General features: G+C 35.6%; 1 protein-coding gene across 10 annotated transcripts in view; it reads right to left on the reverse strand.

Moving 5' to 3' along the window:
* Positions 1 to 16,350, reverse strand: part of STXBP4 (syntaxin binding protein 4) — a 95,185-nt gene that overhangs the window by 53,100 nt on the left and 25,735 nt on the right. For all 10 annotated transcript variants that reach the window (XM_087925155.1, XM_087925161.1, XM_026711243.2 and 7 more), the window contains 5 exons: positions 14,266 to 14,372; positions 13,261 to 13,441; positions 9,864 to 9,942; positions 8,292 to 8,383; positions 1,264 to 1,360 (listed from right to left, as the gene is read on the reverse strand). In XM_087925155.1, coding sequence (XP_087781281.1) covers positions 1,264 to 1,360; positions 8,292 to 8,383; positions 9,864 to 9,942; positions 13,261 to 13,441; positions 14,266 to 14,372 — 556 coding nt within the window. The remainder of the gene's footprint in view (positions 1 to 1,263; positions 1,361 to 8,291; positions 8,384 to 9,863; positions 9,943 to 13,260; positions 13,442 to 14,265; positions 14,373 to 16,350) is intronic.

Raw genomic sequence — 16,350 nt, forward strand, 5'->3', positions numbered from 1 at the left:
GCACAAAAGAGAGCAAGTGCTAAAACTTGGATACTTCCTCCTTCTCCCCCTCATGTATTCAGAATCATTTAGGTAAACTAGCATGAAATAAAAATGAAATGGAAAGCTATGGTCTTGCGATTGCCTTCCAAACTAAAATTGCGTGCAGCAGCACAACCTTGGTTTGTTTTTCATATTTGAAAAGCAAACATCACACCATTGCTGTCATATAGACCAAATGTAAGGATAAATTACAGTTTTCATTAAAGAAGTAACTAATTGATAGCTAGTTCTAACTGATCTGATAACTGATGCAAATCCTTCAGAGAAAGTATAGGTGCAAAGATAAATGAATGTGTGTGCACACTTATGCAGCCAAACTTATTGTGCAACTGTATTAACTTGGAAAAAAAATGACTATTTGAAAGATTTAAAGAAAAATAGTTTGTATGGGCTCAGGTGTGTTGAGAAGCTCTTCTAAAAATGCTGTTGTGTTATTACAGTACAGAAATTTAACCACCAACAGGAATGGGAATTCTATTGCCTTAGCTCTGAAGATGGGATGGGCCCCTGGCTAAAAATGCAATCTTAAATCTCATAATGCTAATTAATTGATTAATGTTGAATTAAAATTCAATTTGCATTGTATTTTTGAGGTAAAATACTACATTATGTAATGAAAGAAAAAAAATGATAAGTTTTGATAAGCTCGGAGCAGAACTCAGTTCCTGCTTCATAGTGAAGATGAGCAGAACAAGGAGAATGAGGAAAATGTGTTATGTGAAGACACCACTCTCAAAAACCCAGGATCAGGCCTTAAATTTTCATTCACTATTCTAAAATGTAATATCTGCATAACATCTGTCTAAATTTTGTTCCCTTAATGGTTACCTGTATATCTATGAAAAGCTCACAACAAAAATACAAAGGCAGTAAGATCTTTTTAACCAACTTTATACCTCATCTGCAAATTTGACTCACTAACCCTCCTTTTCATTTATTCTGCACATTTAGTCTTTTTCTTAAGTATATTGAAATAAGGCTGTCTAACAAGTGTTTTGATTTGTAAGTAAGAAAGTGCTGGGTAACAAATATCTTTTCAATGGGAATGCAAATCATCAGTCATATTATACACATTATACATAAGGGCTTTATGGAGTGCTTGACCAAATATCCAATCAACCCTGAAGCACATTTAGTGACTTCTGTCAGGAAAAGTTGTATGTAAAATTCTGAAATCTCACTTATACCAGTAGTTTCCTAAAAATCCCTTGACTTAATTACCTCCAAAACAGACTGTTCCTTCAGAATCCCTTGGTAGCTGTTGTCTTAGGATTTCTTGTTCTTCTTTTGTTGGCTGAATCCCAAGATACTTCAAAGCCTAGTAAAAAAAAACGAAAGAAAAAACCTGAAAGTAAGGAGTCTCTGGTTTTCTAATCTAAAAGACTTTGCTTTATAGCTCTGGGTTAGAAACAAAACCTGTGTAGTGTCTACCTTTCACAAATAGAAAGCGAACCTTTTCATGGGAAGAAACTGTTTTCACTATGTAATTTTCTCATACTATCCACAAATTTTAAAAAAAGTATTCAGCTTTTAGATTCAATCAAATCCAAATTGCCTGTAGTCTCATTCTTTTCAGTAGGCTCTGGCTGAAATTGATGAAAAATTCAGAACAGTGATGCTGAGATGATTATACTCTTCACTGGCCTAAGCACATGAATACAGACAAATCTCCTTATGCTGCGTCACCTGTAAAGTCATGGAATCAATTATTAACCAATCCATCATTCTCCACTTAGAGACAAACAACCTACTCTCTAATAAATAATTTGGTTTCAGAAAAAAATTATCCTGCATTCTGCAACTCTTACACTGCAAAAACATAGACTAAACAACTCGATCAGGGCGAAGCAATAGACGCAATCTACATAGATTTCTGTAAAGCCTTTGATTCAGTGGTACACGACAAACTACTACTAAAACTAAAATCTTACGGTATCTCTGGACACCTGCAGAACTGGATAGAAGCATTCCTGTCAAACAGACAACAAATGGTCAAAATTGGGAGCATCCTATCAAATTCTGTACCTGTCAACAGTGGTGTCCCCCAAGGCAGTGTTCTAGGACCAACTCTCTTCATACTCTACATAAATGACCTCTGTGATCATATTAAGAGCAACTGTGTTCTCTTTGCTGACGATGTAAAGCTATTCAACACCATAGACAATACTGCTACCCTTCAAAAAGACCTCGACTATGTATCAGAATGGTCAAACAAATGGCAACTTCAAATCTCAACAAATAAATGCTCTGTCTTACATATTGGCAAAAAAATATATCAGAAAATAAAATACAGGCTAAATAGTCAAGACCTTGTTGATGATCCAAGCTCTGTAAAGGACCTTGGAGTACTCATCTCTAATGACCTAAGTGCTAGAGCTCACTGTAACTACACAGCCAAAAAGGCATTAAGAGTTGTTAACCTAATCTTACATAGCTTTTTCTCTGGTAATATTGCACTACTAACTAGAGCATACAAAACATTTGCTAGACCAATACTCGAATACAGCTCATCAGTCTGGAACCCACATTATGTATCTGATATTAACACAGTTGAGAAAGTCCAGAAATATTTCACAAGAACAGTTCTCCACTCCTCTGCTTGTTGCAGAATACCTTATGCCACTAGACTCGAAATTCTAGACCTAGAAAACCTAGAAGAACTACGCCGCCTTCGGTCTGATCTAAGTATAGTATATAAAATCATACATTGCAATGTCCTACCTGTCAATGAATACTTCAGCTTCAACCATAACAATACAAGAGCAAACAGTAGATACAAACTCAAGGTTAATTGTACCAAACTTGATTGCAGGAAATACGACTTCAGCAACAGAGTAGTCAATGTCTGGAATACTCTACCTGACTCTGTAGTTTCTTCCCCAAACCCCAAAAACTTTAATCTTAGACTGTCTACTATTGACCTCACCCCTTTCATAAGAGGTCTGTAGGGGGAGTGCATAAGCGCACCAATGTGCCTACCATCCCTGTCCTATTGTTTCTTTTATTTTTCTTATATGTATCCATATATTCATAACTATGTTTTTACTTATACCTATTATCTTGTAAGCAATTGACAAACCAAATAAAATAAATAAAAAATAAAGACCTGTTTGCAAATTATGTATAAAAGCCTTAATTGCCTTCCTGCATATACACATAGATTTAAAAGGGACATTTCTGAAAAGCAGCTAATGCAATTTGAGACAACTCTTCAACAACATTACTAGTTCTAAAAGAAACAAAGGACAAAAGGGAAAACAAATCCTAAAAGCAAATTTCAATGAATATATACCATATACCAAAATAATACATCTTAAAGTGAACAGAGCTTGCAAAATCCAAGGTTTCCCTTCAGTCAATATTATTACAAGGTAAAAAGGAAAATAAATTCTTCTTGGTCAACAATTTTGAAAAATAATGAATTGTAATGAAAGCATTGTGATAAAACTTTTACAAGAGGGGAAAAAGTTACACTACTGAGAACCAAACATTTTCTTCTCGAATTGTAGATATTTCAAGGAAGGAAGCATAAGGAGAAATGGGAACATTTCAAATATCAAGAGGAAATTTCACTAAATATGGAAAATACCAACACCAACAGGTTAAAATCTTCTAATAATCAGGGATGATTTATGCTACATGTAAATGCAGTACACCTATGGAATATATTGTTTCAAATCATACAGAAATGATTCTGCAATCTTTCTATTATTTTGGAGGAGTGTTATTCATACTTGGTGCATTGAAAGTATTTTTGGCTACAGTCTAGGCACAACTTCTGTCCAGAGCCCAATTAGGACCATATAGCTTCTTTACTCCCTTGGAGGGTAGAAGTCTATATTTTTAAGGTATATATTTTAAGTTCCACAGGGAGTTCCTAATGTAGATTTGCACTTAGGTCCCAACATGACTAAAACTGAGGCACATATTTAGATATGCTTCTTCTTATACTGGTTAAACTACTTCTCCATCCCATGAGCTTGGCCTCCTGATTTTAATTGATTTTTGTCTCATCTTAAAATAGGACAAATGAGAAATTAAAGTATGTGATTTCTCTCCTGAAACAATTCTAATGATGGGATGTGACCTTACAGAGCAGCCTTTGAACAATGTGCCACAGATCTGGAAAGCCAATTAGATCTAGCTGTCCTACCTAAACATGTGCCCCTGAGCAGTCATCTCTCCTTTTTCAAGCTGGCAAAATATTTAAGCCAAATAACATTTCCCAAAGTCAGAAGAGCCCTGGCAAGATTTAATGTATAATTTCATGATATTCTATTTGAACAAAGACTCTTCCTCAGTGAAGAGTTATTGAAACATTGCCATGTTTTGCTAAACTGCTTTCATTAGAGAGAGAAGTGAGTTTATAACTCCTCACCATGTCAGATTTGTAGGCTAACTGGGTTCATTCCACTTATAATCAACATGGCCAATATAATTTCATTCTTCACAACGTGGCTAGTTTTTGGTTTACTATTTGTAAAATAATTTGTACTTCGACATCACTTTTATAATTATTTAGTTTTGTGAGTTTTATTTTTCATTTCTTCTTTCATGAATGGATCAGTGATTGTAATAAAATCAATTCATTCGTTTATTCAATTATTCATTTACTCACTCACTCCATTCACTAAGTTTGGGATTTCCTAGAAATTCTTATTATATGTTTCTCTCAACTTAACTCCTTGAAAAATGCATAAAGGAAGAATGGCACTGACTATATTTCGTGTGATTCTAGACAAAAGGGAGGCGCTGGTCAATCATATTAAAGTATCAGGAATCTAAAGATGAGGGAAATAACTGAAACCATCAAATCCATGATTTTATGAAAACCTAAATATGACTGTGATCAAGGGTTCTTTAGATATTAACAAGCTTAGAGAATTACTCAGTTGGATTCTACCAACCAGAGAAGAACAGCAGCTTGATTTATCTCTGTTTTTTAGAAGAAGAAAAAGCATTCAGTTCAAATAGAAGATTACCCTGAGACTTCAGTTTATGCTACTAGACCAAGGGCTACTGTGTCACTGCATCTTTTGTACTCCAAGGACATTATCCCAAGGAAAGACTAAAGTGGTTCCATACTTCAGCATCTTCAAGGAATTTGCTTTAAGTTTTCCTGTAGGAACAAATACTTTTGAGAACCTTTTTTTTCTCCCCTTGCCCAATTCATTTTCAATTTGTGCCATATTGTTTTCATTCACAAGCCTGAGGCAAGGGCTGTCTTGTTAATTTTTGTAAATTTGTCCCAGAACCTTTTCAGTTAAATGAAAAATCAAATGCTTCAGTTTAATTCAATGTAAAGATTTATTTATTTATTTATTTAGTGTGTGGCAAATACATGGACTAATAGTGGTTCAGATGTTAATGTGCGGGGTGGATGAATTCACTAAATTAGGTGAATGTACAGATACTAACATCTAAAAGAAGCCTGTCTCAACAAGTGACATTACCAGATTGACCTTCTCTGAGCTTGGAAAATAAGCAGAGTTTGGTTTAGTTTAAACCAGAATAGAAGAATTTCAGCAGTTGTCAGGGCTGGGAAGTTCTAAAAAATATTCCTGAAAAAATGATAGCAAATTATTTCTATATTTTACTGTAATAACAAAAAACACATATTGATGGTTTTGTTCATGGTTATGAGGAACTGAGAATGATCTGAATGGGATTTTTTCTTATAAAAGAAGCCTAAGATTTGGTAGAAGAATATTTTTTGAAAAGGAGATTAGATACACAATGACTAACAATTCTATTTAGCAACAAAAAAGACCCAAATGAAAAGTTTAATGAGGATCAGAAAACAAGAAACTACCTGAACATGGAATACAGAATAGATAGAGAGATATAGGATAGGACAAAATAGGAAAGCTAGGATTTAGAATAAGCTGAGTATAGCAACTAAAATACTTTTTTCAGGTATGTTTGAAGCAAGAATGTAAGAAATAATGATGACATTTTAATACACAACAGGGTGAAGGAAGAATGGGTGACCTCCTATTATGCCCTTGTCATCTCCAAAGTTAAATGCATGCAGACTCATGAATGTAACAACTGTGGGGATGACTGAGGACTGAAACCTGAGAAGCTGGTGAGGAAATTTCTAACTATCATAAAGGATAGTTCATATAATTTCAGTGTCAAATTATTTTCATTGTAAAGAATTAGCAAACTTGTTAATATGGCCTCAGAACTAAAATAATCTCTCAGAAATTCTGGAGAACTAACATGCTATAGAAAGGCACATCATGTTCTAACCTTCAGAGGAATCTTTGAAACTACAGGTTGACAAAAAATGTGGAGGTGATTTATTTCCGCAGCGCATATTTTTTCAACTGTGCACTGAATCTGGCTTCAAAGATATAGACTTTTTATTCAACTGTACTAGGATAGAAACTGCCTTGTGGGTTAAATTTTTGTTTGTGAGGTCTTGAATTCAATCTTGTTGACATTAATTTGTTTGGCAACGTGGGCAAGCAGGACATACTATAGTCCCAAACTACTCACAATTGTTGGTCAATGTAATCAGAGCTAAAAGCCAAAGAAATGTTTTCATAACTGAACAAAAATCTAATTTAAGTTGCTGAAAAGTTTGAAAGACAAAATATTGTTTTCTGAAAAGTTATGTTTTGTGCACAGGATACTATGGCTGATTGAGGTGGACTGAAAAGGGATGCTAGAGACAAAAAGTTTAGATTTATTAGGTATTATGAAACATTTCCTGACAAATCTGGACTTCATAAAATAGACCAGAATGCTGGCACTAAAATTAAACTGGCACAATGTCATTTCGTGTAAACTCAGAAAAGCATGGCTGAAATTAGTGAGCATCTGGTTCAAAGAAGAATTATCTCTGTCTAATAAAGATAAAAATGACTGTGGCATATTCAAAAGGAAGAAAGAATAGAAAAATAAGTATAAAACATGAGTTATCCATGAAAGCCACCCAGAGTAAATCTGGAATTGGGCAGTAACGAAACTGAATAAGTTGGTTTTAAAGGAGAAAAGAGATGCAAGAGAAACAAAGAAAATCTATTGGCATGGAAAATCAGTAACATAGTCATATCTGGATAGAAACCAGAAAAGCATAAAGTTTTCCACAGAACTGGATGATTTTATCAGATCTCTCGAAATATCTTAGTTTGCAGAACAATAACATCTATAATCTCCTTGGACAAAACGTATGAACTTGAGATGGGCTATGAAATCAGAGGGGCACTGTGGAAACAGCTGGTGTGGCATTGCATTTCAAGTGCTGGACAAGGACTGGGAAAATCCAAGTTCATGCTCCCTTTTTACTGAGTGATTTTGAGTCAATCTTTCTCTTTCAGCAAACTCTACCTTACAGCTTATTGTTCTGAGGACAAAATTAGGCAAAACCTCTATATATACCACCCTGAGTTCCAAGAGAAAAAGTGATGTGTATGTGTCCTTTATATATATAAGGTATAAATGCAATAATAGACAAAGAAAATGCAGAATTGGAAAAGTTCTTGCCTTGATCCCAACAGCTCTTATAATCTTAAGACAATTTATTGTTCTGTCTTGACTAAAAAGGATGGCAAGTTTGATGTCAACTGAAATTTACCTGGATGCCCTGCCAAAGACCAGATGGAAACATGTTGGTTAGGTAAGAATGAGCAAAACATGAAGGCATGGAAAACCACACTTGGCCCTTGGGATCCTACCTGTAAATTAATATTTACTCTATAAATTACGTGCTCTTCAGGCACAGCTAAAACTTTATTTGTTGCACTAGCTCCTTATTCTGAAAAGGCAACTTAACGTTTTCTGAAATGGCTTGCAGCTTAAAATATAACAGCTGCTGATGCAAGAATACCACAAGAAAATATGCAACGTTACTTGAAGGCACCTGCAACTTATTTCCAACTGTTTGGTGGGAGAGGGAACAGGGTAGACCAGAATGAATAAATCAACATCTATATAGTTTGCAAAACAACAAACAAACATTAAGCATTTCAAAAGCTAGCAAATGAAACCACAGCTTTAACTGAAGGATCAAATTCCTAAACAGATTGATACAGTTAGATCATTTCAATTCTGACTAAATAATTTCAAACTCATATCAATATAGATGCAGCATTGTAAGTTATAAGCTTGATGAATTAATTATTGACCCTAGTGGAATAATTTTATTTTGAAGTAATATAACAATAAAATGAATTATGAAAACTTCTCTGGAAGCTATCACATTACATTAAGAACAAATATTAAAATAAGGAGACATTTACCATTTCTAGTTTATCTGCTTTGAGGCGCACTGAGGGATTGAGGGAAATCTTCTTTTGTGGTCCGTAATCAATTCTCCAGGAAGGGCTAACAGCTATGAGACAACAGGTTGCATATTAATTGGAAATTTAATTGGCCTTCTTTTCTGCTGAAGGATATGTTCTAAACTCCTGCTGTTCAAACAATCCAGCTAATCACTTGAATGGCAAATATTGATTATTTTTTTCCTTTAAATATTAAGAAAGATGCTATTAAAATGGAAACTTACAGATGCTGTTAAGTCTCTTTATATTTATCCACCAAGAAATTAAGAATGGGAAATACAACCACATATATCTGGGGTTTAATCAACAAAGTGGAACTAAAAGGTATTCTTTAAACAGTAAAGGTCATATTATGATAGAAACACATAGCTTATACCTGCGATACATTTTTAACAAGACACAGAAGACTGATTGATTGTGAATATACTTATGAAAATCATCCTTATGGCAATTATTTTTTTCTGGAAAAAACTCCCTTGGCAAATTACTCCCCCCCAAATAATAATAATAATCACAATAGCACCATGATGCAAGGCTTTTCAAACTGATAAGTCTCAAAATACGATATGTTTGATTATAATTTCAATTTTCACCCAGCATCAGCACTGACATGATATAAGGTGGGCCTCTAATATGTTATTCTTCCCAATACAGATCTGGAGTAACACAGGGCATGGGAAACTTGCAACCTTTAGTAATTTGCACGCTTGTTCTTCCCTTCACTAAACAAGAGATGTTTGTGAATGGGAGCCAGCGTTCTGCTTCAAGCTTTCCAAAGATTAAGATATGATCCAAGGAGACTCTGTTCCTCTTTTGAAATAGCTGTATCACAAACTGTCCTTAAACTTTTCCTTGTTTTAAAATAGGTGGTCACACAAGTAGGAAAGGAGGGAGCTATTGTTCAAAAAACAGATCTCAGAAATAACTTGGGTATTTATATATACTGTCATTCCAACTTCTGAAGTGGATAAACTTTTACTGGGACATTGGTGAATTATTCACACACACACGTGTGTGTATGCATATGTGCATATGTGTATATGAGAGAGAGAAAGCTCTGGACCGTATTGGGTGGAAACATGTGGAAGAGGCTTTCATCCTGCCTTATATTTATATCCTTATATATATTTTTTCATCATGGAACTTAAAACAGTATATATGGTTTCTTAAAAGGATTCTCATCCATACTCTCATCAAAACAAAGGACTACTTGCTTCACCTAAGTCTTTGCATCTTCCTTGGTGTAACTAAGTTTGCATTGTACCCTGAGGTTTACAACCACAATCTCTTAACTTAAGTGCCATACAATAGCTATATTATACAAGCAAATCTTACAAATAAGGACAATCAACTTTTATTTGGTTGTCCCTGAAAAAAAGATACCTCAACAATTCATTCATTTCAGCTTTTCATTCACATTGTCAAAGAAAAAGTCCACATACTGCTTTTTTTAAAGAAAAGGAAACAAATTACATATTACTCATGTGAAAAGTAGTTGAACAAAGAGAGTGTGAACAAACAAGCATTTACCCCCAGCTGATACATCAATGGAACTGTTGTTTGTAGAAAATGCAGAAAATTGTTCTCCTTTCTTGAATCCAGTTTTCATCTGTGAAAGAAAAACATAAAAATTAGGAAGTACTATTTTCTAAAGTAGGTTGAGTCCCAGACTGATGTCAAGCTTTTATTAACTAAATTATTAGTCTATTATGGAGAAAAATGTGCTTACATTTTGCCCAACAAGTTTACTATAACAACTATCAAGGGGTGCCAAATAATACTTTTACTATAGTAATCTTAGTAGTCCATAGAATAAAGATTAGCAGAACCTTTCGATAGTATTGATTTTCCGTCTCAAACAGGATTAGAACTAGTGGGTATTTCTGCAAGTGTTTTTTCTAAAGTTATGATGTGGCCCCAAAGAAGGGGCAGAGTAAATATAGAGCAAGCTACAAACAACTTTATCAGAAGCTTGTGTCAATCAATGATAATGAAGTCAATTAAATCAAGAGCCAAAAAAAGAGGGGAGTGCTCCATTAGACACAGGAGCAGCATAAGTATCTCGGGATTTGTAACATGCTAGTCTTCACTAAGAGATCCTAGTTAAAGAACCCATCAACCCATCAGATGCTATGTTGAAAACCATTTTCAATCGATTTACTATATAATACCGACTCTTCCAACTGAGCTAGTTTGTATAATTTTTCCCTTGATTGTTTCATACAGAGAATGCCTAAATGATAATTTTGAGTACCAGTGATCCAGGGATAATTCATTGCCCTCCCCAAATATGTGCATACAAAACCCTGCATTAAGTAATCTACAACTTGCCAGATGAAGGCATTTCTAAGTAAACCTGTAGCACTGAGGATTTCATTGTTTCATGAGATTTCTTACCAAGTTAGAAATTATTAATAACATTAAAAATAAACACCACCATGTTCTACATTACTTATGCAAATTTTATTAAAATCACATGCTGGTATTTTAGAAACACTGAAGACAGAATTTGTCAAATACAGTTTTAAAAATCTGTAGAATATCCATTCTGCATTCTCCCTACTTCTGTTCTCTCCTCTGGTGGTGGAGTTTATGTATATGATAGTATATTTATATAATGTACAATCATATGCATAGATTCCAACAATTCAATAGGCCTCAGTTCTTGGATTTTGGATTCTAATTGGAATTCTAGTCTAATCTAGGGCAAGTCCCTTCTCAGTCAGTACCAAAAAGAAACACAAAATCAAAGTCAACCACTCAGTGGAACAAAATATTCTCTAGGTCTGGGCAAAATCATGACGCAAAACAGCTGTGCATCTACGCAGGTGTAAGAACTGCTTTTGAAGTAGTCACATGAATCTTATAGTTGATACAACTGCTTTATAATTTTTAAAAAGGTTGTTTTGTATAGGAACCTGGCCTTGCAAAGACTTTTTTGAAAGTTTTTCATAACCACATTATTCTGGGTATTGAAATTTCTCTGGGAAATGCAGCATCCTTTTTCTAGTTGAGGGTTTATTTCAAACAGAAGCATGCTTTTTGTGCACTGCTTTTTTCCCCAGGCCTTGATGCAATCATGTTCTATTCAGATAGATTTCTCCATAAAGGAAGTATGCCGATAATGGAGAAACCAGCCCATATATTCTAGGACATATACTCCCCCTTAGGCTATTTAAAAATATTTCTTCTGCATTAAACATCTGTCTAGAGAAGTGCCATCTAATTTAACAGCAAATATAGACAATCAATTATTTTGAATACTAATTATCTTCTCAGAATAAAGCTGCTTCCTATAGTTTAAGAATAAATGAAAACAATTTTTTCTCAAAAGAAAGAGTGATGTTTTTCAGAGATTTATTTCTTTTCATAAAGCAAATTAAAGTGGGTAAATATGAATTCACTTTGTGCAGAAAATTCAGGCTGCCACTTTGTTCATCCAAAACAGCTTTCTCCAGCCTTGGTGCCCTGTGATATGTTAAATTTATGCCCTGTGTAATATCCAAGAAATATAATAAATATAATCATGCCTGCTGGGAGCTGAAAGGCAACATATACAGAGGACATAAGATTGGAGAGCCAAGCCAACTAGAACAAGTTATTTTTGTGAGTTGTGCCATGTATAAGCCAGGAGTTCAAAGAAATAATTTGTGATAGTACTAATTAGTAGATAACCAGATGCTTTAAGTTGAAGGTGTGTAATTTACATAGCTCATTAGGCATCTGATAGTCATACTCTCCTCAGCAATAGCAATGGCCATGTACAGAATTTTTTACATTGAATGCTTTATGCATAAGAAAAAAAAAAGTACAACAGAAGTACCAATAGGATGAAACTAAACATGACACCCAGTCCTATTCAGCTGGCAATAATGAGCATGAAGAGCTTGCTTTTAGTTTATTTTCTCTTTGATTACTTAATTTCTGTTTTTCTTGTTTCTTCTTTTCAGAAAGTATGCGTTATTATGTTAGCATGCATAATTTTAAACTGCAAATTGCCTTAAAAGTGCTGAAAAGTAGACAGATAAACAGTGAATGTTTGCAAACAAACGGCTTCTCGTGTAATAGTTATGCCTCATTCATAAAACTTTACAGGGAGTCCAAACTTTGTTACCTTGCGATCAGTAATCCCATCTTCTTTTCTTATGACTTCGTTGATTTCCTCCCCCCACCCAATTAATTATTAGCAATCACTGGAAATCGAATGGCATGTAACTTTTAAAATAATTGAGGGAAAAATGGCTTCCATCTAGAACAGCGGTTCCTGCTTTGCGGACCGGCCACAGTGGAGGGGACGGTTTTGTGTGCTTGCCCACCATTCGCATTGACCAGTTCCCAGGTGGTGGCAGGGGGAGGGGGGGGTTTCATACGTGAATGTCATGTGTGCAAATGCAGCTTCATGAGCTCGCCCAGAAAACCCCAAAGAATTCTCTTTTAAAGTCTTGCAGAGGAACTGTCTCATGCAAATAAATGCTCACCTACTGCTATATATTTGGAAATATTTGGGTATGCCCTTACAGAAGACAACAGTCACGTCTAAATTCATAAAATGGTCAATGCATAAACAACATTGCAAGAAATCTGATTTTATGGATTTTTTTATTACAGTTGATTGTGGTCACGTATTTTGCAAAATTAAACTGTAAAGTTCTCTTGGAAGTGAAGTCAACTCCTATTAACTCCATGAGTATGGCTGAGGAGATTGCTTGGCACTGCTATCCTCCGAAATTTTTAAAACTGTTGTTCCTTGATTAGTTTGCAGCCTTATTTCCCAATGATTTCCGATCGAAGTACTAAATAAGTCTCCCCGTTCAGGTTTTTTAAACCAGCCAGGATCTATTAGGTGCTGATTCAGTAAAATGATTCCACTGAAAGCAGAGCAATTTTTTAAGGAAAGCAAAAAAATTATCTGAAAAATTAAACTTGCCATATCAAGGACAGATTTTTCGTCAGCCACATTTTCTTCATAAGACAATGTTGGACTGGGTAGATCATTCTGTAGTTCACATCTCTCTGAACTTGGCAAATTGGAGAATGGATGCATATTTTCCACTTCATCAAGATCAGAATCATGTCGAATGAAAGTTATCTCCCAAGAGGTATTTGATCTAAATGAATGAAAAAGATGTTAAACGGGTATCATATGCTGAGTCCTTCCAAGTAATAGGTTTTTTCTGTTGCTTTCTAGTTATTCAGGGAGCAAATTCATTAAGATTAAAATTTGTTACAGTTTTTACTTTTGATATAAGAGGGGAGTACAGGTGAACCTTGACTTACAACAATTTGTTTAGTGATCTTTTGAAGTTACAACAGCAATGAAAAGAATGACTTATGGCCTTTTTTCACACTTATGACCACTGCAGCATTCTCATGGTCATGTGATCAAAATTAAGATGCTTGGCAGCTGACTCATATTTATAATGGTAGCAGAGTCCGGGGGGTCATGTGATCATATTTTGCGACCCTCTGACAAAGAAAGTCAATAGGGAAGCCAGATTCACTTAACAACCGTGTTACTAATTTAACAACTGTGGTGAGTGACTTAGCAAATGTGGCAAGAAACGTTGTAAAATGAGGGAAAACTCACTTAACAAATGTCTCACTTAGCAACATAAATTCTGGGCTCCAATGTGGCCATAAGTCAAGGACTACCTATAGTTTAGTTGTGAAGACCTTAATATTTTTTAATGTTATGTGACTCAGGCATACAGTTTAGAAAAACAGAGACAAATCATCTGAAATTATCAAAATACATTGAATGAAGCCCATTCATATACTTTAATTTCCGATGATTACTTACAAAACACACACACACACACACTTTCAGAAGCACATGTCCAAAACTCTTTTTGACAATTGTAAGAGAGTTGAATACATGAACATAAATCTGAAAATGAATGTTGAGATGCTTGGTTTTCTAAGAAATGGTTACCTCGGCTGTGTTTGGTTGATTAGATTTCTTGCCTCTTCATAGGTGATTCCAATCAATGATTCCCCATTAACAGATACAAGCTGGTCACCAGGTCTCAATCGACCATCCTAACAAGAATAATGAGGACAGGGTTTCATGCCGATTTTTACCATCAGTTCAAAGAGCTTAACGAAAACTTCTGTAAATCTATTAACTGTGAAGGGAAACCAAGTTACCAGTCAGATTGAAGAAGGGTGAAAGGGCAGGGGAGAGCTGCTAAATGCAAGGGATATTGCCTTAACAGCAGTTTTGATCCCCACCCCCGTTGCATGCTCACATTCCCAAAACATTCTCTTTTTACTCATTCACTTTGGGTAGGTCTTCCCAATAAACAGTGGCATGGAGAACTTAATAGCAGGCCATTATGTAAGAGAGTGAGCCAGTTTGGTTAGCGGTTATGTACTGACCTGGAAACCAGGAGACTGAGTTCTAATTCTGACTTAGGCATGAAAGCTAAAGGTAACTCTCTCCCCATCCCACCGGTTTATTGTTTTGGGGACAATAGGAGATAGGAAGGAATATGTTTGCCACTTTGAGTTACTTATAACAGGGGTCCACAATCCCTGGGCTTCTGCTCACTACTGCGCCATGGCCGGTTTAGAACTGCATCATCTGAGTGGTGGGCTGGCGCATGTGCATGCAGTTCCACTTGCGTGAGCGGCAAACTGGCATGCGAGCACACCTTGACTTGCGCAAATGGTGAGCCGGTGTGCTCATGCATGCACATGCCGGCCAACCTCTTGCATGAGCCAGTTCCCCTCTTCCCCCCTGCCAAGACAAGCCATAAAGGTTGGGGACTGCAGGGGTCTCCAACTTTTTTTGTTCCATGGACTAACGGCAGTGGCTCTGGCGGTTTCTGCGGTGGGGGGGGGAAGGTTTTTCACAGGCAATCTAAATCCTGCACATGCTCAAATGAAGCTTTGGGTGCTCACCTATTTCTTCGGTGGTCCAGTTCCCAACGGGCTACAGCCCAGGGGTCAGGGACCCCTGTTATAAAGCAATAAAGGTGGGATAAAAATCTAATAAATATATGCTCTCTGGAAGTAAAGTAGCAAAAACATTTTTGTAAAGCAATTCATATAATGAAACTAATATTGTGTTTCATCTCTGAGTAATTGGGACTTGTTGTCCAAATAAGCCAATTGCCTCCTCTGAAGACTTAGCTGTTTGCAATATATAAACTAACATATGCACGAAAAGGGAATGATAGCAGAATTATATTTTCCCCTAAAGGGATGTAATGGAGCCTTCCTTTTACTGATCTGAATGCGTTAATTCTGCAATATGCTTGATTACTCCTAAGAGAACAAACGTAAGTTCCTTACTATATACTCCCCTCTGAACTGTATTCTCCACCGAAAGAGAATATGGGAGAAATAGGTCTCATCTTTCTCGGGCACTGAAGGTAACTATGTTTATATCAGATGGAAGGATGTTCGAGGAAATCTCACCATATTACATGTTTCTGAAAAAAAATATCTACTCCATAGTATGACTTGTTCTTTTAGAATCAATTGTCTATCAAATTAAAAGGAAGCAATACTCTAATACCAGACACCCAAAATCCAAAAAACAAATTGATTAGACAGATACAAAGATGATGGACTGACTTTTATAACAATAAATTTGGGAAGTGTTCACCAGCCTTCACTCAGGGGTCTGAAGTTAAAATCAGACCGAGGAAAGCTGATTTATTGCTGGCTATTTCTCAGAGTAGTACCAGACAAATTCTTTATTGTCAGCAAGGTACCACGTTGATAGTCTGGGGTTTCTGTCTTAAAGAGATTCTATGTTGTGTGCATGCAGCAATAAGATGTTGCAAAAGAAATAAAGGAAACTATACCCATAAAGAATAAAAAAAGGAATAAAAGGAGTTGTGGGACTGTCAGTATGAAATACTTGGAATGAAAGGTAGGTTCACAGAAAACAATACAAGTATCTCTTGGAATGCAGACCAATGTCTACAATAGACCACCATTAGTATTTTTAAACTTTTTCCCCTCGAATAACATTCTGTATTCCTATGGTCCATAAGATGCTAATTGG

This window comes from Pseudonaja textilis, chromosome 2 (genome assembly GCF_049901715.1).
Source record: "Pseudonaja textilis isolate UNSWEBS1 chromosome 2, rPseTex1.2, whole genome shotgun sequence".
Classification (NCBI taxonomy): Eukaryota; Metazoa; Chordata; class Lepidosauria; order Squamata; family Elapidae; genus Pseudonaja; species Pseudonaja textilis.